Raw genomic sequence first — 25,178 nt, 5'->3', positions numbered from 1 at the left:
GTATTAAAAAACAAAACAAAAAAAACCAAGCGAACAAGGGACCTAGTAGGAGAATGCTGGACCAGACACTGAGAAGACCACCATGAAGTGGCTAGGAGCAACCCAGAACCCTGGAACTCAGTAATTCGGGCCCCCAGCTGTTCCATCTTGCCTACTTATCTGTCAAACTATAAATAAATGATTGTCTGAAAATTTATAAACAAAAAGGCAAAACTGATTAAGTCTAAACTGAGTGGACTTGTGTCTCCATTTCCTACCTTACACCACACTGCTCAGACTACTGGAATTTTTGCAAGGTCATCTTCAAAAAGGTATGTTTTGTTGGTTTGCCCTTCCGGTTTTGGAATGTATTTTAGTGCCATAAGAATGATCCTTGTTTAAAACATTTAAGCTTGCTTTTCTAGATTACGTAGGACCACACTGACATAGATCTCTGGTTCCCACGCAGTGACATGCACTGCACTGGTGAAATCACATTGGCTACAGAACTCTAACCTCCAAACACCCTACCCCCAAAACAAAGAAATCCACATCTAGAATCCAATCAAGGGGATACAAATATTGAGCCAAACTTTCACCTTGAGTACCCAGGGCACAAATTGCATCTCCTTAACCCTGTGTGACAGTTGCTTTGGAAAGCAGATTATCCTGGAGGATGGTAATCAGCAGTATCATGACCACACTGCCGTGAGGATTCTAACCAGTGAAGGCAGCTTTAAATTCCAGCCAGGCTCTATATGAACCTCTCTGACAGAGGCTGCCTGGGAAGAGTGCTGGTCCCATCTCTTAGCGACTGGTTCTACCTACTTTGGGAACTGCAGCAGTCAACTCTGCTCCCCTCCCCGCAAAAAACAGGAAGCATTGGAAGTTTACACCACCATGTCCCCCTCTAGGCAAACTTCTGTTGGCACAGTCAGAATACAAAGGATTAAATCCAATGAATCAGATAGCAGCAGCAGTCTATATACAGCGAGTGAATACTTATGATTACTAGTGCTTTGTCCAGCATGGGCTATTTTGCCATCCTTACTCATATTGAGTATTCTAAAAGTAGTTCTATTTAAATCAGTGGGACTGCTCTCAGAGAAAGCTATTACTCAAGTGAGTAAGGATGGCAGACACTAGGCCTATGAGACTGAAAATTTATGAAAGGGTTATGAGGCATCCACAATGTCATCTAGGGTATTGTGGGAATGAACAAGCCAGTTTCATAAAGAAATGCTTGCAGCTCTTGAGAGATCATCACAATTCTAAAAAAGAAAAGGAGTACTTGTGGCACCTTAGAGACTGACCAATTTATTTGAGCATAAGCTTTCATGAGCTACAGCTCATCCAATGAAGTGAGCTGTGGCTCACGAAAGCTTATGCTCAAATTGGTTAGTCTCTAAGGTGCCACAAGTACTCCTTTTCTTTTTGCGAATACAGACTAACATGGCTGTTACTCTGAAACCATCACAATTCTAAGTAGCTCAGCTTTCCATAAGGGCCTGCAGTTTTCAAGTATCCCAGGAGATGGAGCCAATTTACTATCAGCTCAATTCTGAGAAAGCAAACTGGGTTGGCATATGAATGAAAAAATGTTTCCTGAATCTGTGGGACTAAAGAGCTGCCAAATGTCTTGAGAAGACTGTGTTTAAAAACAAATTTTGTTTATACTTCCTGCACTTCCCTTCCAACATTCTCTATTAAAGTCTACCACCACATAATTTTTCTATGCTCTGGAGGAGGAGAGCTAGTACTCGCTATTTAGGCCTTGGCCAATTTGATTGAAACCAGCTATTTCCATATAAAGAGGGGGCGTGATAACAGTCTACAAACACATGAAGGCTGTACACATCAAGGAGGGAGAGAAAATATTTAGGATGCTGTAAAGGATACAGCCAAGAGTTATGGGATGAAATTAAGAAAGAAAATTTAAACTGAATATTGGAAAATATTCGACAATGAAACCTAATGGCCAGTGGATTAGTCTTGCAAGGTAAGAAGTGGAAGCCCCATCCTGCAGGGCTTTTAAAAACAGATTGGAGAACGTGTGAAACAGGAAATAACGTTTCATTGTCTGTGATGGTCTAGATTACCCAAGAGATTATTTCCATTTCTAGCTTCTGATTCCTGCAGCATCCGACCCTCACTCCAGCTCCAAATCAAATGGTAAAAGGAGGTTTGGTAATGCTTAAAGTTAAACATTCTAGTGAATAAATGCGATGGAACTGGTTGTTACACAGTGCTCAAACAGTGCGCAACTGTCTGTTCCCTACCCAACGTCAGCTGGTTGTGAGGGAATGAAGGCACCAGGTAGAAGGTCCAACAGTGCTCCACCCATCATCAAGTAGTCCATACAGTAATGATGATCTTATAGAAGATTAGGGTTGGAAGAGACCTCAGGAGGTCATCTTGTCCAACCCCCTGCTCAAAGCAGGACCAACCTCAACTAAATCATCCCAGTCAGGGCTTTGTCAAGCCAGGCCTTAAAAACCCCCGAGGATGGAGATTCCACCACCTCCCTAGGTAACCCATTCCAGTGCTTCACCACCCTCCTAGTGAAACAGTGTTTCCTAATATCCAGCCTAGATCTTCCCCACTGCAACTTGAGACCATTGCTCCTTGTTGTGTCGTCTGCCACCACTGAGAACAGCTGAGCTCCATCCCCGTTGGAACCCCCCGCCCCTTCAGGTAGTTGTTTCACCAAATGTAAGGGCCTGGGGTTTTGACACTTGCAGGCTCAAGAGTGACCATAGGTGCTGTCATCTTGACCCTGCGTGTGGGCAGAGATGCTCAAAGATTTAAATGGGTTGTACTTATGATGTTTAATGTAGCTGCGTAGTAGAGACCCCACTGATTCCAATGTGGACTGAAAAGGCACATTAATGGACTACCATTAGCTAATCATTGAAAAGGTTACTCGTGTAAAGAAACAAACGTACTTCAAAATTACAAAAGGTTAACTCCTCAAGAAAGACTGACAATCAACTCTTCACAGAAGTCTCTCCATTTAGCAACAAAAGAGCTAGAGTGCAGTTACTCCTTCCAATGTGACTCAACTCTGATTTTCAGGAAGTAGGTAGCTTAGCAGTTTCTGAAAAATCACGCCTCTTTATTGGACACCCCAAATCACTAATCAGTTTTGAAAGTCTTGATCCAGGTCTCGACTCCATGCTTGCACCTTGACCACAAAGTCATCCTTCATCCCACATTCTGTAAGAGCGATAAACGCTCTGCTCCCTATTTGCTTGCCAAAACATCCCACCAGGTACTCCAGGAAGTATTTCAAATTACAAGTGTTCCAGCAGACAACCTGTGGAAATCCACAGAGGGATATTATACTTACAGGTGAACTTCCTCTGGTCTCCCTCTTTCTCCTCTTCCACACTCTGCTTCTTAAAAACAGAAAGATCAGTCTGTAGCACTTTGTCAATTGCAGCGTGGATCAAAGATGCTGCAAGAAGAGGCGGTGCATTCCTGATGCGAGGAAAAGAAAAAAAGAAATATATTGTATTAAATTTAAACTGAACCGTGGCCTTCCTGAAGTCAGCAACCTCATGGCTCAAAAAGTTAGAAAGCCCCAGCAGCTACCAATAATTGTGACTCCTGGTCAGGGATGTAACTTTAATAGTCTCCAGAGACAACCGAAAACAAGTGTCACACTTTAGTATTACCAGTATTTGTAGTATACAAAGACCTTTATAAGTCTCTAAACTCAGTTTAGATTCAAAGATAGCAGTTCCCTTGAGAATGCAGGGGCCAGAGGTGCATGAAGTGTGATTTCGAACTGCTGCCTCATTTTTAACTCTTTCAATCACAGACTGCATCTTGTGCTCTTGCATTCTGTGATGGGAACTGTTACCTACAGAGCCTTGTTAGGACTGAGCTCATGCACTCTGCTTCTCTCACTGTGTGCCATGTCTTCTTTATTTTTAAACAGATATGATAGGAGTTATTCACCTTCCCACCCCCAGTACTCATTTCTTTTGGTGGGTTTTTGCTGATTTCTTGCTTGAAATGTGGATAATTATCCATTGTGATATTACAAAGCATATTAGAATCCCAGTGTATGGTATGTGCACATCACTAAACACATAGCATCCAGAGCTCCAATACACTTTGGACAGGTGAAGGGAAAGGTGACTGAATTTTTGTGCAAAGTGTAACATCTTAGCACAGCATAGGTCAGAGAGAGGTTGGAATGTTTTGCCTCTAGCATTCCAGTCCCCAGGTTCTCCTGAGCGGAGGCTCCACAAAACCAGTGCAGAGTGGAACTGAAAAGAGAGTGTCCACTGGGGATGAGGCTTTAAACAGATATACTACATGCATAATGAGAGTTTTATATGATACACACAAGAGACTCGTGATAAGGCTTTAAATAATAAATTTGCAGATTCAAGGGAAGCCTGTTCCAACTTTAAAGTTGTGTGACTGCAAAATAATCATTTCATATGCAATATATCTTTGTAGCAGGTATCAAGAATTCACTGCCGAGGATCTCTGGGAGGAGAGGCAGTGAAATAAAAACACTACTGGGAACGAAGAAGTTCATGAACACAGGACTTCAAACATGGCTCTGAGAGTCTCTGGATATCGACAGGATATTAACACTGCATCCAAAGAAGTAAAATGGTAAGCTATCTGGATCAGGTCAAGGACAGGTTTGGGTGGGAGCGGGGTTTCCTGGAAAGAGTTTGGGAAGGCCTGCATAAATTGGCTGGCTTTAACATAATAAATGCTCTATAAAGATTCAAACCCCAGTTTTCAAATCTTAAAAGAACATTTTTAGCACCACTAGGAACTATGAGCTCAAATGTACAGTAAAAGCGATTTTATCCAGCACTTCACCAATCGGAAATCTCTAGAAACCAGCACTTCTGATCTTCATTGAAAGTCCGGTTTATAGCCTGGTTGGCACGGGGCCAGCAAAGGGTTGGGGGGCTTGGGGGGAGGGGTGCGAGGTCCCATATCTGGGGGATGCTCACCTCAGGTGGCTCCCCACAAGCAGCAACCTGTGCACTGCCTCCGCCCGCAGGGGCCACCCTCGCAGCTCCCATTGGCTGTGGTTCCTGGCCAGTGGGAGATGCGGAGCCGGCGCTCGGGCAGTGTGCAGCGCTGCCTGCCATGTCTCTGCCTAGGAGCAGCTAGGACAGGTCGCCACTTGTGGGGAGCTGCCTGAAGTGAGCGCCCCCCGGACCCCCTCCCACACCCAATCTTCCTTCCTCTTATATAGCTGGCATTTTTCACTTACCAGCACCCCCCCTTCACCCAACATGCCGGATAAAACAGCTTTTACTGTATTTCAAAAATCCTTGCTGAAAAGCAGACTTTGTCAAGTATTCATGGCCATGTGTACCTCCTGCTACTGCAAACAAATCTTCATGCAGGTCAGCTGGCTGCTAATATAGAAGCTTGTTTTATGCAATGTTCTGTAGCAACGATGTCCTACTTTAGTTTGAGAGTGCCTTCAGTACTCCAAAAACGCACAGAAGCGTATTTGCAGTCCTCCTTTCATTTCAAAGCTTTCTTGCCAAAACCAGAAGCTACTTTGCCATTTCTTTTAGTGCATGGTTAAGCCTGAAAAGGTCTTTGTTTTCCTATCCAATCTAAACAGACAAAAGCAAATCACATCTGCTTACTAGGAATAGGTTTGCATGACTGCGCTGACAAAATGGACAACTGGAAGTTTCAAGACCACCTTGCAGACGAGAAATGCAGTCAACCTACGTAGAAATGCAACAGCAGTAGGAAAGTGTTAAGCTGAAAATGTTCTACTTCTCCCCCTTTTGAGCTGCTGCATCTTTGTGGGGGGGAAGGAGGAAGGAAGGAGAATTCAAAACAACATGAGTGCAAGAATGCTTCAGCAACTGTCAGCTGCACAGCTAGTCTCTGCATTGCAGAACAAAGCATAGCATGAGGAAGTCATGCAGCGGCACCGATTTAGCATGTCCAGTGAAGACACATTACATGGACAGGAGAACGCTCTCCCATCAATGTAATTTACTCTATGTAAACGAGAGGTGGAAGCTATGTGACCAGGAGAGTGTCCCCCGCCGACATCAAGCAGCGTCTACACCATGCTAAATCAATGTAAGTTATGTTGCTCTGGGTGGGTTGGGGGGTTCACACCTCTGAGCAACGTAACTTACATCGACTTAGGCGGTAGCACCTTTACATCATAGGCCTTGTCTACACTAACGTGTTCGAAAAGTCTAGTCTAGACAAAGTAGCATATACATTAACCTGTGCTAGGCTGATCAAGTTAAAGCCTATACTCCCACCTGAGCTTTCATTCAGCCAGATAGCTTGTCTACATTAGATATTTCAAGCGTATTAGTTAGAACATGTTACCTAAGATATTCTAGCATCACACCTTTTATCTTAGCCTAGAAATGGTGCAAGTGTTTGTACCATGATTAAGTGTCAATATAAGTTCTATCTCCAGAGATGGAAACAGAAAATATTATGAGGAAAACAGCAGGAAAGAAAATGGGTGAAACAAGAAGAGAAATCACAGTATACTTTAATGGCCATTAAGAGCCACAGTTAAGGATCTTTTCTAGACTTACCTATGGTGCCTTGTGAATGGAATTTGAAAGCTAAACCAGATTTCTAGTTGACATTAGAATAGTGTTCAATACTTTGGTTTCAGGCATGGCTTTTGTTCTACCTTCAAAAGCCTTGGCTCAGTATGGGCTGGACCCTAGACACAACTTTAAAGCACAGGAAATGCTGTAATGCACAAGTCTCACTGAGACCTCTAATCACAGGAAGCGTGCAACATTCTTGGTAGATTCTGCCCTCCAAGTAAAGGAAAAGAATTACAAACCATCATGTCACATCCTTGCATTCTTGCCAATTACCACTCAGCTCCCAAAAGGAAATTCACTGAAGATTCCTTAGCATTTTCAGGAAGCAGAGCAGGACACTGCCAAGTGAGATGTGGAAAAAATAGCTTTGCAGTGTCCTTTTTTGACCTGAAATGAACCTAGATGTTCTGAGCTACATTTTATAGGGTTTTACTAGCAGCACTATCTATCAAACCGGGCACAGTGGCACGTGCCTGTAATCCCAGCTATTTGGGAGGCTGATGGATCACTAAGGTTGTTCTGGGCTTTGGTGCACTATGCTGATCAGGTGTCCTGTGCCATTGACAGCCTAGCCAGTGGGTGGCTGAAGGACTGGCTACAACAACACGAACCAATCGATCAAGGTGAAGCTGACTATCTACCTTGCCTCCTCTTTACTTTAGCTCATATGAAGTTACCTGCATGGCAGTGGTGTTTGAGATTCAAATTAGATATTAATAGGCTCCAGCCCCACCTGCTCCAAAGCAGAAGATTAACCAAAAAATTTATATATATTTGGTTAACTGAGGAAGGGAGCAATGGACAGTTACAATCAGTCTCTCTTCTCCTGGGAGAGAGATAGTATGGAGGAACAGGAGCTGATTTAGAAGAGGAGGAATTGGGAGCAGAAACAGTGCCTGTGTTCACGGTCCCTTGGTAGGCTACACCTGCTGTTTTTTTGCAGGGATGCTCTCTCTGTATGCACCCCACGGGGCCAAGCCCCAGGCCTTTACCGCTAAGGGTGGAATTTGCAATTTACATACTCTCAGACCAGGAGAACCTGGGCTACAGATCCCTGGTATCAACCATGACTAATTCAGCAGGTCTAACAGGAGGTGGACTATTGTGATAACTCGGTTTACAATTTACCTAAATTGTAAGCTCAACTGTAAAAAGTGAATGACAGTTCATAAGTTGTCACAATGACCTGTTATATAAAATTGTTTAAGAAAAGATGCAAGGAGATAGAAAGACAATTAATTTAAACTGAAAAGGTTTTACGGGTAATCTTAACACTGTTCTTGAGTAGTATGACTGGTAAACAAGAGGAGTAGAGCACTGGAAATCAATTGACCAAAACTGGCATGTCAGAAATTAGACCTATTGGTGGACAAAATAATGAGGAGATTGGCTATTCCACCCACCCCTTTTGGGAATTTTAAAAAGCAACGAGACTTTGGGGGATGAAAATTAGCAGAAGGGAAAACTGCAATGCTGGCTGACTGGAAGACAAGACAAGGAGAAGGAGCACATTTCCCCACCAAGACTGCCACCCCCCACCATCTCCTGGGACCCCAGACCTTCTTCATCCTAATCCTGAGACACATCCTGACCAGACCAGACCCTAGAGAAGGACCCAGATGACACCACCTCATCCACCGGCTCTGGCTAAATCCTGAACACAACTTGGGATGTGACACTGTCTCCTTCCCTTGTCCCCAAATTTGTCCTCTCGCTCTCCTTTTTCTTTCTGTCTAATTAGTGTCTGGTTTAGTCAGGCAAGCCTGCATATTTTGCAATACCACTGTAAGCCTGCGAAAGAGGCAGCTAAAAGCAATGCCCCAAGCAGCCCAATGCTGGTACCAATGTGTCAAGTCTGAGTGGCTGATAAGACAAATGTGTGTGCCAGTGTTTTTCCAGCAGTGAAGTTGCAAGAGAACACCAGAGACAGAAGCTGCATTTTATATCTTTGCTGTTCTTTTCTCTTCCCTCTTGTATGTGTATCTGTCTTGTTTTGTCTTCGAGGCGGAGGGTCTCGGGGGTATGGACATTGGGCAGGGGGCTGCTCGGGCCCCAAGTCCAGGGCAGGTGGAGGGTCCGCCACGGCTCCCCACAGCTGCCCGCCCGGCTATTAAAATGGCTGGCGCCACTTCCCTCCCCCCTCCCGCCAGGTCTGCGAGAGCCACGCGGGCAGCTGTGGGGAGCCTGGGTCCCTCCACCTACCCTGGGCAGAGGGCCTGGGGGGCAGGGAAGCAGGGACACTGGGCAGGTGGCTGCTTTGGCCCCCCACCCAGGGTAGGTGGAGGGTCTGCTGCAGCTCCACAGCTCTTATCATGGCTGGGCTGCAACTCCAAGCCGCCTCACAGCTGGAGCTGGGTCCAGGACAGCCACGCTGGCAGCTGTGTGGAGCCTGGGTCCCTCCACCTGCCCTGGGCAGGGGGCTGGGACACTGGGCAGCAGGCTGTTTGGGCCCCCCACCCAGGGCGGGTGGAGGGTCCACCGCAGCTCCCCGCGCGGCTCTCCCCAACCCAGCTCCGGCCGGCTCAGAGCCGCAGCCCAGCCATTGTAGGAGCCAAGTGGGCAGCTGTGGGGACCTGCAACAGACCCTCCACCTGCCCTGGCTTGGGGGCCCAAGCAGCCCCCCGGGCAGCTCCACAGGTCTCCCCTCGCCCTCACCAGCATGGAGCCCAGCTGGGGAGCTGCAGGGGAGGGGAGAGCTGAGAGCATCCCCCAGCCGTGTCCCAGCCCTCCAGGCTCCCTGCCCAGCCGAGGGCAGGTGGAGGGTCTGCGACTCCGCGCGGGCTCCCCACAGCTGCCCACATGGCTGTCCCCGACTGGGCTCTGGCAGGGGGGGATGCCTCAGAGCCTCAGCTTGGCCCCCAGCGTATAGCCCTGCAAATCTGCGGATATCCACAGATAATTATTGCGGATCCTCGATCGGATGCAGACTCGCTATCTTCTCCAGAGTCACTGCCCCAATTATGACACTTTCGGAAAGGTTCTGAAAGCACGATACCGACCTTCTGTTGTGCTCTGTGCCCACAGATTACAGCTGCTTTAGAACTGAGAATTGTGCAACAGATGGCAGACTCTGAACAGCTGTTCTCTGGTGTGCTATACAGGGAAAAACAAGCTCTACACAACTTAGTAGGTGGTGGCATGAGGACTTGCAAAGACTGATCAATACCTAAAGCCCCAAGTCCTCCTGGCTCTTTTAAAAATCTAGTTTAGATTCTTCCTCCCTGTCTCAATCGCCCCATGTGATACTTTCAGAAGATCATCTCTGTTATACGACCAGACAGATAAGAGGCTCCCGACTGTACCTGTGAAGTTTAATGCAGGGGTTCTCAACCTTTTTCTTTCTGAGGACCCCCCAACATGATATAAAACTCCACAGCCCATCTGTGCCACAATAACTGGTTTTCTGCCTATCAGAGCCAGGGTGGCGTTAGGTGGTAGCAAGCAGGGCAATTGCCTGTGGCCCCATGCCACAGGGCCCCCATGAAGCTACATTGCTCAGGTCTCAGCTTCAACCCCGGGTGGCTGGGCTTCAGCCCCATGCAGTGAGATTTCAGCTTTCTGCCCTGGGCCCCAGCAAGTCTAATGCTGGTCCTGCTCAAGACCCCCTAAGGGCCCCAGACCCCTGGTTGAGAACTACTGATTTAATGGATATATATATATATCAGAGAATGGTATGCTGGCCACTTGCCCTTGTCCAAGAAACTCATATGGAGCTATTCTAGATGTTCAAATACATGGAGTCACACTAATACTGCTGTGATGAGCATGGTATAAAAGTCTAAACATATTAGATAGAAGTTTTTGTTAAGAGAACAGAAGATTGGCGGGGGCAGTCTGAAAAAGTGTAGATGGATTCTCTGCTTGGAAGGGAAGTGACAGCATTTCCAGATCAGAAATCGTCTAGGAAACAAAAGCGGTCCTTAATAAAATATTCCTCCCCTCCTGCCTTGTAATTAACTGCAGAACATTTTCATTCAAGTGAATCTAATGGTCATTACCTATTTATATTGTGGTAACACCCAAATGCCCTGATTAAGGTTGGAGCCCTATTGCACTAGGCAAGATACAAACATCAGTCAAAAAGAGAACAGCTGAATGTTCCTAGATGACAGAAAATGATTACTACACAATTTCAGCAGCCCACTTGTTGACTTTTGTGATCAATGTTTTCCTGGTCTTTAAAACACACAGGGAAAGGAGGAGAATGAGGGATTTTAAAGATAGAATTTTCATCTTCTCTCAGAACGGTTTTCATCCAGCTGGAAAAATAAAATAATCACCATAGGATTCTTTTCTGACAAAACTGTCAAAGACTAGACTTCAGGGTCTGATCTTCAGAATCTCTATTATTGCTGGCTGAAGTATCTATATTTTGATAACAGCCTTATAGAAAGTAGATACTACTAAAGAACCACCCACCATTCCCTCTTCATTCCCAAGAGCAAGATCAACAAAACTCAAACACACATAACATGTTGGGGAGGAGGGGATAAACAATCCCCGCCCTTCCCACCTCATCCATTCTCTGCTGAGTCAATTCCAAGGGGAATACAGCTCTCACTGAAGAAGTCTGATTCCAAGTCCTAGATGGTGACAGGTTATTGATCACAGTAAGGGGTTGAGAGATTATAAAACTCCCTGGGGAAAAAAACAACAACCCAGTAACATCTGTTATTAACCTTCCCTCTGTGAGCCATAAAGTGAAGCCCAAGCCTTGTGGTGTGGGGCACAGAATTGCTATGTATCAATTAACATTTTAAAGAGTCACATGGGGGTTGGCTCTCTTAACTTAACTGTGTATATACAAAGTCTGCTGCAGTTTCCACGATATGCATCTGATGAAGTGAGCTGTAGCTCACGAAAGCTTATGCTCTAATAAATTGGTTAGTCTCTAAGGTGCCACAAGTACTCCTTTTCTTTTAACTTAGAAGCATCCCCTCCCCTTTGGGAATGTTCAGAATTGTAACTGACAGATGCATGTAGAGACTTCTCTGCAGTAGAAGCCCTGCCCCAAGACAGCCACCCACCCATGGCTATGAACTAAATGGCACTGTTCAGAAGTGGAACATAACATTTAGGATAACAACGATTTCAACAGAAGCAGAGTAATTTCATACAAACTACTGGAGCAGAGCCTGCAAATTCTACAAGTGGAAAACTGAATTAGTTTTTCCAAGGATCAAAATAAATCAATGTATTTTACACAACTTCTGGCAGTTCACAGAATCCCACAGTGCACTGGTCACTTCTTAGGTGAGCTGTCTAGTCTATTTTCTGTTTTCTACTTGCAATGGGTCAAGTTTGCCAGAAACCAGTTACCTGTATTGATGAGCGCTACTCTGCGCGGAGCGCTCAATTATGCATTATTTTGTCAGTATCAAGTTCTACAGTATTGTCCTGCCACCAACTCCTTCAGCAGTAAGCATGTTTCAGAAGATGACACAGGCAAACACTTGGGTCTAGGTAGGGGGCAAGAAATTACAGCTGCAGCTGAACTCTGCAGTTTTCCACCACCATATCCAAAGGCCTTGTTGAGCATGGCATCAGCCAGCCTGGAAAGCTGCTCCTAGTTAGGGAAGAAGTGGTCAGCACATCATGCACAGCAACAGCTTGAGCCATGCCAAATTTAAAGAGATGGACAAATGGTCTATATTTTTGTGTGTTTAAAATAGAAAGGAAATCAAACTAAACATGGAAAAATTGATAGAATTTAGCTACTTACTTGGCTCGATGGCACCAGCATTTATATTACATTGTGTCTGCCAAGACCAGAGATCCTTTTTAGCAATCTGCTCTTCTCTGGATGCAACTCATAATTTATTGTGCATTTCTATTTAATACATGAACACAAGCACAGCATTACCAGGGGCAAAATTCTTATTCAACTTCCACAGGCCAAAGCTGAGTGGGGGCAAGAATGGAAATATTACACAGCTCAGTCTATCTGCTGCCAGCCATCAAATGTACATAAAGGACTCTGGTGCAAAAACCAGCTAAACTTATTCCTGAGAAATGGGGGAAAGCTGGACTATGATATGATATGACACTGATCTAAGATGGCAAACCCAATACCCTAAGATTTTTTTTTTGTCCCCAACAGAAAACAGCACAGTGTCTCCAATTTAGATGCTGATCTCCTGATATCATGCAAACACGTGTTCAGATTTAATCCAAACAAGAGCTCCAAACCAAGCAATATCCAGTGTTACCAACTCTCATGATCATGAGTCTCATGATATTTGATGTTATACTTAAATCCCCTGAAAGCATACGATTAGCAGAGATCTCCACTTCCATTTAAAAAAATGAAGTAAGTTTCTAGTCCTCATGTTTGCAGAGAAAAGCTGGAAAACATAACATGGCTTAAATGACTTTTGAACATTTCTTCTGGCAAAACTGATAATCTCATAGCTGTTCTGATGTGGAACTTTTCCATCTCATCACGACAAAGATACCAGTTTGAAAGATGACAGAGGGAATACAATAATGGTTTATACGAATATACTCACTATAATTGTATTAATCCCAACCCAGCTGTGGTGGTAAAGGAATTTTAGCACATATTAATTATGGATGAATCATCTGCAATAAAAAAAAGTTAACTTTGCAAGTCTGAAGTGGAAGCAGCCAAGGCAAAATTCTGCTTCATTGGCCACAAACAACTATTAGGGCTTGTCTCCACTTACTGGGGCATCGACGCTTGGGTCTAGGGAAGACCCGCTAGATCGACTGGCATACACTCTCCCATCGTCACTGGTACTCCACCAGAACGAGAAGCACAAGGTAAGTTGATGAGAGAGTTTCTCCCTTCAGCCCAGCACGGTGTAGACACTGCAATAAGTCAACCTAAGGTACGTCAACTCCAGCTACGTTATTCACGTAACTTAGGTCGACTTAGCCCCGTAGTATAGACCTGCCAATGCACTGGTTATTTTAGCAAGCTGTGTTAATAAATGACATCACATTACTATTTATGTCATTTTCATCTTGTGTGCAGGACTCTAAAAAGATGCTTCTGATTCCAACAATACCATTGATTAGTGTGAACAATGGGGTTTCTAGAAGAGGCAGCCATTTCTGTTAATCCCATGATTTCCTCCAATCATGCTACTACAGAGTACAGCAGTTCCCACCAAATACAGAAAGAATAGTTTGTAAAGTCATGCTTCACGTGAGATATCACCAACAATCTGTAACTCCTGGATGAGTCACTCTTATTCTAAAGGCTTGCTGTGAAAACAATGTTGGTACGCCCACTACATTCCATTATGATATTTGTAATGTCGCTAAATACTTTGCATTACTGTATTATATGTTGTGACAGGGTCAGATGGCTAAAGGAGAGCAATAGAAGGCAGATATATTAGCCCCAGGTTAAGTAGGTCCCTTTTCCCTGGGTAAGGTAACAGGGAAGGTTCCAGAACAATCAGGAACCTTCTGGAGACAATTAAGACAGGCTGATTAGAACACCTGCAGCCAATCAAGAAGCTGCTAGAATCAATTAACGCAGGCTAATCAGGGCACCTGGGTTTTAAAAAGGAGCTCACTTCAGTTTGTGGTGTGCGTGTGAGGAGCTGGGAGCAAGAGGCAGTAGGAGCTGAGAGTGATAACATGGACTGTTGGAGGACTGAGGTGTACAAGCATTATCAGACACCAAGGAGGAAGGTCCTATGGTGAGGATAAAGAAGGTGTTGGGAGGAGGTCATGGGGAAGTAGCCCAGGGAGTTGTAGCTGTTGCACAGCTGTTCCAGGAGGCACTCTAGACAGCTGCATTCCACAGGCCCTGGGCTGGAACCTGGAGTAGAGGGCAGGCCCGGATTCCCCGCAGATCCTCCCAACTCCTGGTCAGACACAGGAGGAGTCGACCTGGACTGTGGGTTCAGAAAAACGGCCAAGCTGAGGGCTGCCATGAAGCTCCAAGGTGAGCAAATCCGCCAATAAGTGCAAGATCCACCAAGGTAGAGCAGGAACTTTGTCGCAATGTGTGTGTGTGTGTGTATATATATATATACACACACATATACTGAAACTACTGGATCACAGTGCTACTGAAAGCAGAGGTTGTGTCAAAAAAGAGTTACCAGCATCACCCAAAAAAGGAGGTATGAGAAAGAGCCATTAAGGAGGATTCAGGGGAGGTATAGGGACAAGAGATCATTTTCTCTTTATATACATAATTACACCAAAGCAAACACTGACAACCTGAATTCCCACATTTCCTAATTGTTGAGTGCTTGCCTTACAACCTGAATAATGTTCTTTTAACATACTATTTTTACCATAGCAAATCCTTGCCTCATTTGTCCAGAATTCCTGTCCCACTCTCCTTGCCCAGGCATCCCAAGTTCCCCTTTCAACCTTCCAGCTCCTTATCACAATCTTCCTTCTCTGCACCTTGGCTCCTCATCAGATCTATCACCTTCTTCCCCTTGTCCAAATGCTTCTCAGCTCCAGTCTCGTTTTGCCCAGCCAGTGCATCTCAGCCCTCCCTTTCCTACTGGCTCCCAGAGCTACTGTGATCCTATTTCTCTCCCTGATTCCAAGTCCATTTCCTTTCCCAGACAGTCACAGTTATTTCTCCCATCCTCCACCCACAGCTCACAGCCCCCTTCCCCTTCAAGCTCCTTGTCCCAATCTGCTCTCCCTGCATAGGTGTGACTCTTCTCCTCTTTGCATTCAGATCAGGTAGCTTCCTCCTCCACATTACCTGGGCCCAGCATTGGGGGGGGGGTGCAGTCTGGCCCTGAGAACCCAAGAAAGAGACAGTATCTTTGCTTTCAGTTCTGGGGCACAATATGGCTCTCAGCAGCCCAGAGCTGCAACTGCAGGAAAAGTCCTGCTCTGCCATGCGTTAGAGTTCTGTGTACTGGCTCTTTAGGGAATTTAACTGCTAAAATCTAAGTCACCTCTAAAGAGCATGTGCAATTTTTCACATGCTTATAACTTGGCCAAATGTGGGCAGATTTTCACGGGGACAGCAAGAAGCCCAAACACAAAAACCACTCTCCTGCCCAATTGCAAGTCCCTCCTACCAAGTAATGGGGGGTGCTACAGCTTTTCAAAAAAAAAAAAAGATCTCTGGATTTAACATAGGGAAAACATTTTTCCCTAGCCTCATTCTTGGAAACTGCTTTACCATTTTGGCTAAAGTTTTCCAAAACATCCATCCTGAGGTAGACACCCAGCATGGAAAACTTCAACCCGAATGGTTAATATTTGGCAAAGTTATAAGAAAGAACCTGTTGTCAGTTGCTTATAACAGGAAATGTCAGGCAACTTTAATAGGCGGCTCTATCAGCCTGAGCCTAGAGCAGCAGATTTTATTATGGATTTAAAATATAATTCATTTAAAGAATAATGTCACTGGAATACATTCCAGGAATCTGTAGACATCACAAGCTAATCAAGACTAAACCACAAGAGTGACTAGGATCCATCTTGTATTTAAAAGCCTAATGAAGCCTATTTATTGACTTTCAATTTATACACATAGGGTAAAATTTTCAAAAGCACCTATCCTAAGTCCCAGTGTAACTTAGGTGCTTTTGAAAATTTTGCTCACATTGCACAAGGACTGAAGATTTCAAGTGTCAGAAGCATAATTTTCCTTCCTGTCCCAAGACTTATTTCCAGTTCTGAGATAATTCCAGGCACTTCCAGTTATTCTCTCTCTCAATGCAACTGTACTCTGTACCAGATGTATGGCAGCACTATTTTTTCCTCTCAGAAGGAAAAGAAGACAATCACAGAAGACAATCTGCATATCTCTGAGTAATACTTGGCTCCCGGTCAGGGAAAATAAATCGGGATGCAATGGGAAAAAGGTGAAATAATAGACAAAAAGCACATAACGCGCCCTTTGAAAAACGGGAATGCTGGATCAGAGCATTACTGTGAAATAGTGGAACTGGTGTCACAATTAATCTTGAGGCAAAATTAAAATAATTTAGATTTTCCTTTTAAAAGTGTTTTTTTGAAACCAGAATGCCTGGAAAAGAAATCTAACATTAACTGAAGGGAAAAGAGAGAGGACAAACCCTTATTGAGAACAGAAATATTTGACATTTATTGAAAACCATCAACAGGGTGGTGAATATGTACTGGCAAACAAACAAAACCAAAAAAACAGTCAGAAAGGCATTGGCGGTTGGGGAGACAGTCAAAACAGGAAGTTAGGAGGAGTCTCACAACAATTATTGTAGTAGAGTCTCTTCAAACAGGAAGCCTGCTTGTGTTTTATATTGTGTGTAACCAAAGAGCCACCATCTTCTAATAAATTTCAGCTCCTTTAAAAAGGGAATCTGAAACATTTCTATACTAGGATGGGACACATTTCACTTTACTTTCTAGTATGTGTAAATTAAAAAAGTTTCAGATTAATTAAAACCTTTAAAGCTACTGGAAAGCATTTCTGGATTCCTTACGCATTGACCCATTTTCTATAAGTCTTCATGGCAGGTGGCTTTTACCTGAAAATATTTTTCAAATAAAAATTCTACAAAAAAATATAAGAGTATTATTTAAGTTCTCACAAGCCCTCATTCTGCAAATGCTTAGGAATGTGTTTAACTTGGCAGAATGCAAACAATCCTGTTGACTTAAATCGCACTACTCACAGTGTATAAAGTTAAACCCACATGCAAGTCTTTACAGGATCAATGCCTCAGACTGCATAATCTCTCAGACAAGGAAAGTATTTGATGTGTATAACTACAGAGCTATATAAAACTATTATTCATAGTGCCATCTATAAAGACAACAGTGCGTATCGAGAGCAAGAGTTGGATTGGGCTTGAGCTAGCTAGCTGCTTCTTCACCATAAACTGCAAAACTGGTGGTCCAGAGTCCCTTATAGAACCTGAAGAATCCCATTTAGTTTTCCACTCATTCCTCTCAAAAGCCGTGCCACAGAAACCCTTCTCCCACTGGTGGATGTCCGAACACGGCTACCTCCAGAGGCAACAAGTGTTTTTCCTTGCATTGGATTGCTAAACAACAACACTGGATGCAATCTCAAGAAACAAGGATGCTGCCAGTCCATGAATTCTGGGCTTGTCTATGTGGTGCAGCAAAGCACACCAGAAAGGTGTGATCTGTAAAGTCCTCTACTGCTGTGTGCAGATCCAGCTGGTGCGCTCTAAAGGATACCTAGTTTGTATTAAGAAAAGGAGTACTTGTGGCACCTTAGAGACTAACACATTTATTTGAGCATAAGCTTTCGTGAGCTACAGCTCACTTCATCGGATGCATTCAATGGAAAATACAGTGGGGAGGTTTATATACACAGAGAACATGAAACAATGGGTGTTACCATACACACTGTAACGAGAGTGATCAGGTAAGGTGAGCTATTACCAGCGGGGGGGGGGGGGGGGAGGGGAGGGAGAGAGACCTTTTGTAGTGATAATCAAGGTGGGCCATTTCCTGTAGTTGACAAGAACGTCAGAGGAACAGTAGGGTTGGGTGGGCAGGGGAGGGGGGGAAATAAAAATGGGGAAATACTTTTACTTTGTGTAATGACCCATCCACTCCCAGTCTTTATTCAAGCCTAAGTTAATTGTATCCAGTTTGTGAATTAATTCCAGTTCAGCAGTCTCTCTTTGGAGTCTGTTTCTGAAGTTTTTTTGTTGTAGAATTGCCACTTTTAGGTCTGTAATTGAGTGACCAAAGAGACTGAAGTGTTCTCCGACTGGTTTTTGAATGTTATAATTCTATAATTTTTCTAGCAGTAGACCAGGAATAAATAAGCCTGGGGGGGGAGGGGGGAATATTAGAATGAGGTTGTGGGACTCAAGGAACTCTCAGATGTAGGCTGTGTAATCACAACTGGCTGGAGGGCAGGTATGTGAAGAATTCTGCTACTGACAGGGAAAGCTCCTTTCTGTGTAAACAACATGAGTGACAGATAGGTTGAAAGCACTGCAAAAGCAGCATGGACTCTCCACTTCCACTGATTCACACAAGAACAGAACTGAATTTGCAGCTATAACTAGCAGAAGCCCCAATTCCTAAAAGTTAGTTCTTTTTCAGGTGACCAAAACACAGAAAGCTCCTTTTTCCTGCATAGAATTTTAGGAACATCATCTTGGTTCACTTGGTGATTAGTTGGCTGGGTGTTTGTTCAAGACATGCACCACCGTGCATTGGTGGGATCCATAAAGTGCACATCCAAAACTACTCTAATCTCCTAACAGTTTAGAAATCACACCGCACACCACGTATTTCAGATCCAACTTAAAAATACAACACTTTCATTAAACGGTGCTCTGATCAAAGACAGCTCAGTCACAAGTTCATAAATGAGGACTGTCTTGAGATCACTACACTACTTTTCATTTCTGACCTTAATTGGAGACTTAATTTGCATTTTTGGTGTTGGAAAGCTCAAGAGTATGAATCTAATACACCAGTCATAATAGCCTGACAATTGCAGCTTTTAGGCCACTGATATTAGAGGAATATATTGTAGTTGCATTTTTTAAAAAACAGTTAAAGGATTATGTTAAAATGTTTGACTTTTGCAGAGAAAACTTACATCCTTTCAAGGCTATGCTTTTTATGCACTCAACTGCTGAAAATAAAATCATTGCATTTGTCAAAGAGACAAGTGTGGTCTAGAGGTCAGAGCACTACAGTGGGGCCAGGATAGTCCCAAATCAGATCACTTTTAGGGCCTTGGGTATGTCATTGAACAAATAGGTGTGAATTTCAAAGTCACGTAGGTGACTTGGGAGCAAAAGTTGCTAAGAAAGTTAATGGGACTGGTACTCCTAAATGACCTTGATGCTTTTGAAAACCCTACCCGATGTCATCCCACCAACCCCAAATACCCACCCGAAAACTGGATACACAGTTTACACGTTAGGGAGGTGTGTGTACCTAAATGGAAGCAATCTTAATTTTCTCTCATTCTTCACTTCATTAATTCCTAGCTGCTTTGACAGCACAAAGCCATCTTTTTATTTAGAAGACCTGTGAAGATCTACATAAATCCACAATATTCTTCTGCAAGTCCCCTGTAATTATTACCTTCCATAAAGCACACACTGTGGTAGGTGCTTTGCAGAACATATCAAATATGGTCCCTACTCTGAAGTGCTTACCAGAGACAGAATGTAACAAACAGGTAGGCAGACAATGGGAGGGAAGAGAATCAGAGGTCAAAGGGTTACATCAATAAAATAATGTGGTTGTTCTGTCTGGGTAGAGAATCATCATTTACTGATTAAATTATAAAGCAACAACAAAGCCAGAGGTTAATGGGCCTCCTTCATGAGTGAGTGGGTGAGTTCTGTTTCCTGAAGCGTGCAGGTGGTCAGACTGTATGATCATGATAGGCCCTTCAAGCCTTAAAAATCTATAAGTCTATGAGAAGGAGCCTCCACCAATTAGAATCAAGGTGAAAAAAATATTTCCCTTGAAATTGTGATGTAGGATCATCAAAGCAGCGTAAGTTTATAATGGCAAGCTGTTAAGAACTGCAATCTTGGATGCTGAAAATGACAATGTCAACTTTGTCTAAATATTTGTATCTATTCTAGTTAGAAGTATCATACTTCAACTGCAGTCAGCTTGGGTAAGTCTGAAAAATTGTGTTTTTTCAGTTTATTTTGTGCATTTGACAGTCCTTTGTGCACAGTGAGCTGTGTTCCATGCCGAGTCAATCATTTAGGCCTTGATCCTGCAACTGGATCTACACACGGGTAGAACACAGCACCCACTGAGACCCACTCTGAAATCGCAGGCTCACCCGCTTAAATCCAGTTGGAGGATTGGGACTTTTAGTTTCCCGCATTTATGTGCGTCTGTCACAAAGGAAAAAGAAAAACATTTTAAAAAGAAAATGAGACTGTAAAAATTACAAAAGTTGGCAGGGGTCAGAGGAGCATATGTATTAAAAAACCTTGTGTTTACATTTGTTTTGTTTTTTTAATACTAATTAGATTTCAAGACAGCATCTCTTTAAACTTAGTCCAATTCAAGCAGTAGATAGCACAATAACAATAGCAAGGACCCTGTCAAGGTTAGAGATGTTTTCTGAAGATTTCTTAACAGATGTGCGGGATGGTAAGTTCCACGGACATTAGCAACACTAGGAATCCTAGTGCAAATAGGATGCTGGTGTATTATGTCATGTAACCTGGCTCAGAGCAAGTCTAATCACACATGCCAGTCCACCTAAAGCTCCCAGTGTGGTGAACACCAGTGCAACTCAACAGGTGATAGCAACATTTTCCTATCCTAGGCTCGCCATTACTCCTGTTTCCATGCATGGAGCTTCACTCTCTGCAGTTACACCAATGGAGCTCTGCACACCTTTGTCACCCTGTACCAGTTTCACTGCTTACTATGGGGTTACTATCTTTCTGATTCATGCCCCAGACGACTTTAAGGGGCATTGTCAAGCCTGCACAGGCACCCTGGACACAGGGTCTCCCAACCCCACCATGTAAAGTTGGAAGTGTCCACGCAATACACATGGCTCAGTTTTCAGCAGTGCATAGGGCAGAGAGCCAGTTACTCGGTGCTTCCCAAAAACAGAGCATGTGCCCCAACCCATGGGCATAAGAAAAGAGACATGGTACAGCCCCTCGCTCTCCTGCACCAACCCACCCAATCATACACCCACATTACTTAAACCCCCAACCCCACTAACAGCCCCCGTCCCCAGTGGGCACAACACCCTCCTTTCCTTCCCCTCCCGTGCAGTGGGCACAGGCCCCTCTCATCCCCGGCTGACGGGCACAGGCATCCTTGTCCCCACAGCCACGTCCTGGCTGGCAGGCACAGCCTCCCCATCCCCCTCCAGCTCGACTGTGTCCCCCCTGCCCCAGCTAATGGGCACAGCCCCCTTCAGTTCTCCCCAGCCGACAGGCACAACCACCCATTCCCCCCAGCTTTACTGCCCTCCAAGCCCCAGCTAACAGGCACAGCGTCCCCAGCTCTACTGTACCCCCCAGCCCTGGCTGACAGGCACAGCCCTCCGCCAGCCCCCCCAGCTCTACTGTCTTCACCCCCCCCCGCCACAGCTGACCGGCAGCCCCACTTCCCCCCCCCCGCCCCAGCTGACAGGCACAGCCCCCTGGCAGCCCCGCCCACCCCAGCTGACAAGCACAGCCCCCCCCCAGCTCTACTGTCTCCCCCCCCCCCAAGCACCGGCTGACAGGCACAGCCCCCCCCCCCAGGCACCGGCTGACAGGCACAGCCCCCCCCCAGCTCTACTGTCTTCCCCCCCCCCAGCACTGGCTGACAGGCACAGCCCCCCCCCAGCTCTACTGTCTCCCCCCCCCCCAGCACCGGCTGACAGGCACAGCCCCCCCCCAGCTCTACTGTCTTCCCCCCCCCCCAGCACCGGCTGACAGGCACAGCCCCCCCCCAGCTCTACTGTCTTCCCCCCCCCCAGCACCGGCTGACAGGCACAGCCCCCCCCCAGCTCTACTGTCTTCCCCCCCCCAGCACCGGCTGACAGGCACAGCCCCCCCCCAGCTCTACTGTCTTCCCCCCCCCCAGCACTGGCTGACAGGCACAGCCCCCCCCAGCTCTACTGTCTTCCCCCCCCAAGCACCGGCTGACAGGCACAGCCCCCCCCCAGCTCTACTGTCTTCCCCCCCCAAGCACCGGCTGACAGACACAGCCCCCCCCCAGCTCTACTGTCTTCCCCCCCCCCAAGCACCGGCTGACAGGCACAGCCCCCCCCCCAAGCACCGGCTGACAGGCACAGCCCCCCCCCCAGCTCTACTGTCTTCCCCCCCCCCCAGCACTGGCTGACAGGCACAGCCCCCCCCCAGCTCTACTGTCTCCCCCCCCCCAGCACCGGCTGACAGGCACAGCCCCCCCCCAGCTCTACTGTCTTCCCCCCCCCCAGCACCGGCTGACAGGCACAGCCCCCCCCCAGCTCTACTGTCTTCCCCCCCCCCAGCACCGGCTGACAGGCACAGCCCCCCCCCAGCTCTACTGTCTTCCCCCCCCCCAAGCACCGGCTGACAGGCACAGCCCCCCCCCAGCTCTACTGTCTTCCCCCCCCCCAAGCACCGGCTGACAGGCACAGCCCCCCCCCAGCTCTACTGTCTTCCCCCCCCCCCCAAGCACCGGCTGACAGGCACAGCCCCCCCCCAGCTCTACTGTCTTCCCCCCCCCCCAAGCACCGGCTGACAGGCACAGCCCCCCCCAGCTCTACTGTCTTCCCCCCCCCCAGCACCGGCTGACAGGCACAGCCCCCCCCCAGCTCTACTGTCTTCCCCCCCCCCAGCACCGGCTGACAGGCACAGCCCCCCCCCAGCTCTACTGTCTTCCCCCCCCCCAAGCACCGGCTGACAGGCACAGCCCCCCCCCAGCTCTACTGTCTTCCCCCCCCCCCCAAGCACCGGCTGACAGGCACAGCCCCCCCCCAGCTCTACTGTCTTCCCCCCTCCCCAAGCACCGGCTGACAGGCACAGCCCCCCCCCAGCTCTACTGTCTTCCCCCCCCCCCAGCACCGGCTGACAGGCACAGCCCCCCCCCAGCTCTACTGTCTTCCCCCCCCCCAAGCACCGGCTGACAGGCACAGCCCCCCCCCAGCTCTACTGTCTTCCCCCCCCCAAGCACCGGCTGACAGGCACAGCCCCCCCAGCTCTACTGTCTTCCCCCCCCCCAAGCACCGGCTGACAGGCACAGCCCCCCCCCAGCTCTACTGTCTTCCCCCCCCCCCCCCAAGCACCGGCTGACAGGCACAGCCCCCCCCCCGGCTGACAGGCACAGTCCCCTGGCAACCCCCCGCTCTCACCTGCAGCCCAGGAAGCTCCTGGCCAACTCGGCCAGCTCCCCCGGCGCCTCGGCCCTGCTGAGGGCGGCGCTGCCCTGCGCGCTCCAGGGCAGGGGATCCTCCGGGCCCAGCGGGGACGGGAAGTCCCGCAGGAGGGAGCCCAGGACGCCCCGGGCCGCCTCCGCGGGCAAGGCCATGGCCGCGTTGGTACGGCCCGGCGGGCGCCTTGCCTGGAGCGGGGCGCGCCACGCGCCACCGCCAGAGGGGGAGGGGGGAGCGAGGCCACCAACCGCCCCTGACGGCGGCTTTAAGGGCACCAGGGAAGGGGCGGGCGGAGGAGGGGGCAGGGCCTCCGGGGGCGGGGCCAGGAGCCACCCGGCCGTGGGGGGGCGGGGTCCACTGGTGTGTGGGGGAAGGGCAGGAGCTGCTGGAGGGGCAGCGCGAGCTGAATGGGCGCGAAGCGGGAGGGGAGCTCTGGCTTCACTGCGGGGGGCGTTTACACAGGGGGAGCGGGCCCGCTGCCGCTCTGCCAAGGCCAGGGCTTAGTCTGCGCCAGTCTGGCTTGCCAGGGATGAGCCCCGACACCTCTGGGCGGGGCTGTTCACAGCACCCCCCCCCCCACACACACACACCCCGCTCTGGGCTTGCTGCACCAGCTCTGAATGTAAAAAATTGCTTGAGCCCCAGCACCTCTCTCATTACAAATTAAGCATTGGCCAGGGACCAGGGAGAGCCGGGGGCGGGGGGGCTGACCTCGAGAACCTTTTTTTGCCCCCCCTCCCCCTTTTCAATATTTCCATCAAAGAAACAAAATATTACAAAGGATTTTTAAATGCCTCACACCACCTCATAGCCAGTCTCCGCCCGGGCTGCTGCTGGGGCTGGCAACCTGCCCCTTTTCCACTAGAAAAAGCTGATCCTCCAGCACAGAGTATAGGATTAGATCAAACTTTTCACTGGAAAGCAGGCTAGCCAACTGCCCCCTTGGGCTCCTGCCTGTGCCTGCCCATGCCCAGAGCTTCAGTAGGTGATCCTGGGGCTGCCCTTTTTAAATTCCTCTTGGACATGGGAAATTGTCCACAGGGTACAAATTCTGGTTCCTTAGCTCTGCTGCTGAGGTGTTCCCAAAGCAATCCTAGAGGGTAGGTGGGAAGGGAAGCTTTAGACATTTGACAGGTTTCAGAGTAACAGCCGTGTTAGTCTGTATTAGTCTGTATTTGCAAAAAGAAAAGGAGTACTTATGGCACCTTAGAGACTAACCAATTTATTTGAGCATAACATTTTGTGAGCTACAGCTTATGCTCAAATAAATTGGTTAGTCTCTAAGGTGCCACAAGTACTCCTTTTCTTTAGACATTTGGTGCACGTGCTCAGTTAGGGAGCCAAGGGGGCAATATTCCCTTATGACCTCATGTCTCTTAAGTGAGAATCTCCCCCAAGCCTAAGGATACTGCAGCACAACTGAGCTTTGGGTGACCGTGCTAGGCAGATGTTCCCACTCTCAAGCACAGGGCCTGGTGCAGAGTGTCATTTGCCCTCATCCCTAACATACTGTAATGGGCAGGTACATCCATCAGGTTACAGGGACAGAAATGACTAATGGTTAGGAGTGGGAGTTAAGAGATGTATTGTTCACTAAATATGTATGGCTCAGAGGGGTGCATAAAGGCAACATAGATATATTTCACCTACGCTTAGTCATTGGCACACCAGGTGTTCGGGAAATTTTTCAAGATCTTATGTTCATATCCCAACATTGGCTTCCATTCCCACTGAAATGATAAACATTAGCTTACGAACACTCACATTCTCAGCTATAGAAGGTTCTCCCCACCCCCCAAGTGATTCTTTTCAAAATGGATATT

At 47.1% G+C, this 25,178-nt stretch overlaps 1 protein-coding gene across 1 annotated transcript in view; it reads right to left on the bottom strand.

The window, feature by feature from the left end:
• Positions 1-23,619, bottom strand: part of PPM1F (protein phosphatase, Mg2+/Mn2+ dependent 1F) — a 42,868-nt gene extending 19,249 nt beyond the window's left edge. The window contains exons 1-2 of the mRNA XM_084649504.1: positions 23,335-23,619; positions 3,329-3,459 (exon numbers count right to left, since the gene is read on the bottom strand). Coding sequence (XP_084505630.1) covers positions 3,329-3,459; positions 23,335-23,510 — 307 coding nt within the window. The 5' untranslated portion in view covers positions 23,511-23,619. The remainder of the gene's footprint in view (positions 1-3,328; positions 3,460-23,334) is intronic.
• Between the last annotated feature and the right edge of the window lie 1,559 nt (positions 23,620-25,178).

This window comes from Lepidochelys olivacea (assembly GCF_965140295.1).
Source record: "Lepidochelys olivacea isolate rLepOli2 genome assembly, chromosome: 15".
Classification (NCBI taxonomy): Eukaryota; Metazoa; Chordata; order Testudines; family Cheloniidae; genus Lepidochelys; species Lepidochelys olivacea.
This window is presented reverse-complemented; position numbering and strand designations above follow the sequence as displayed.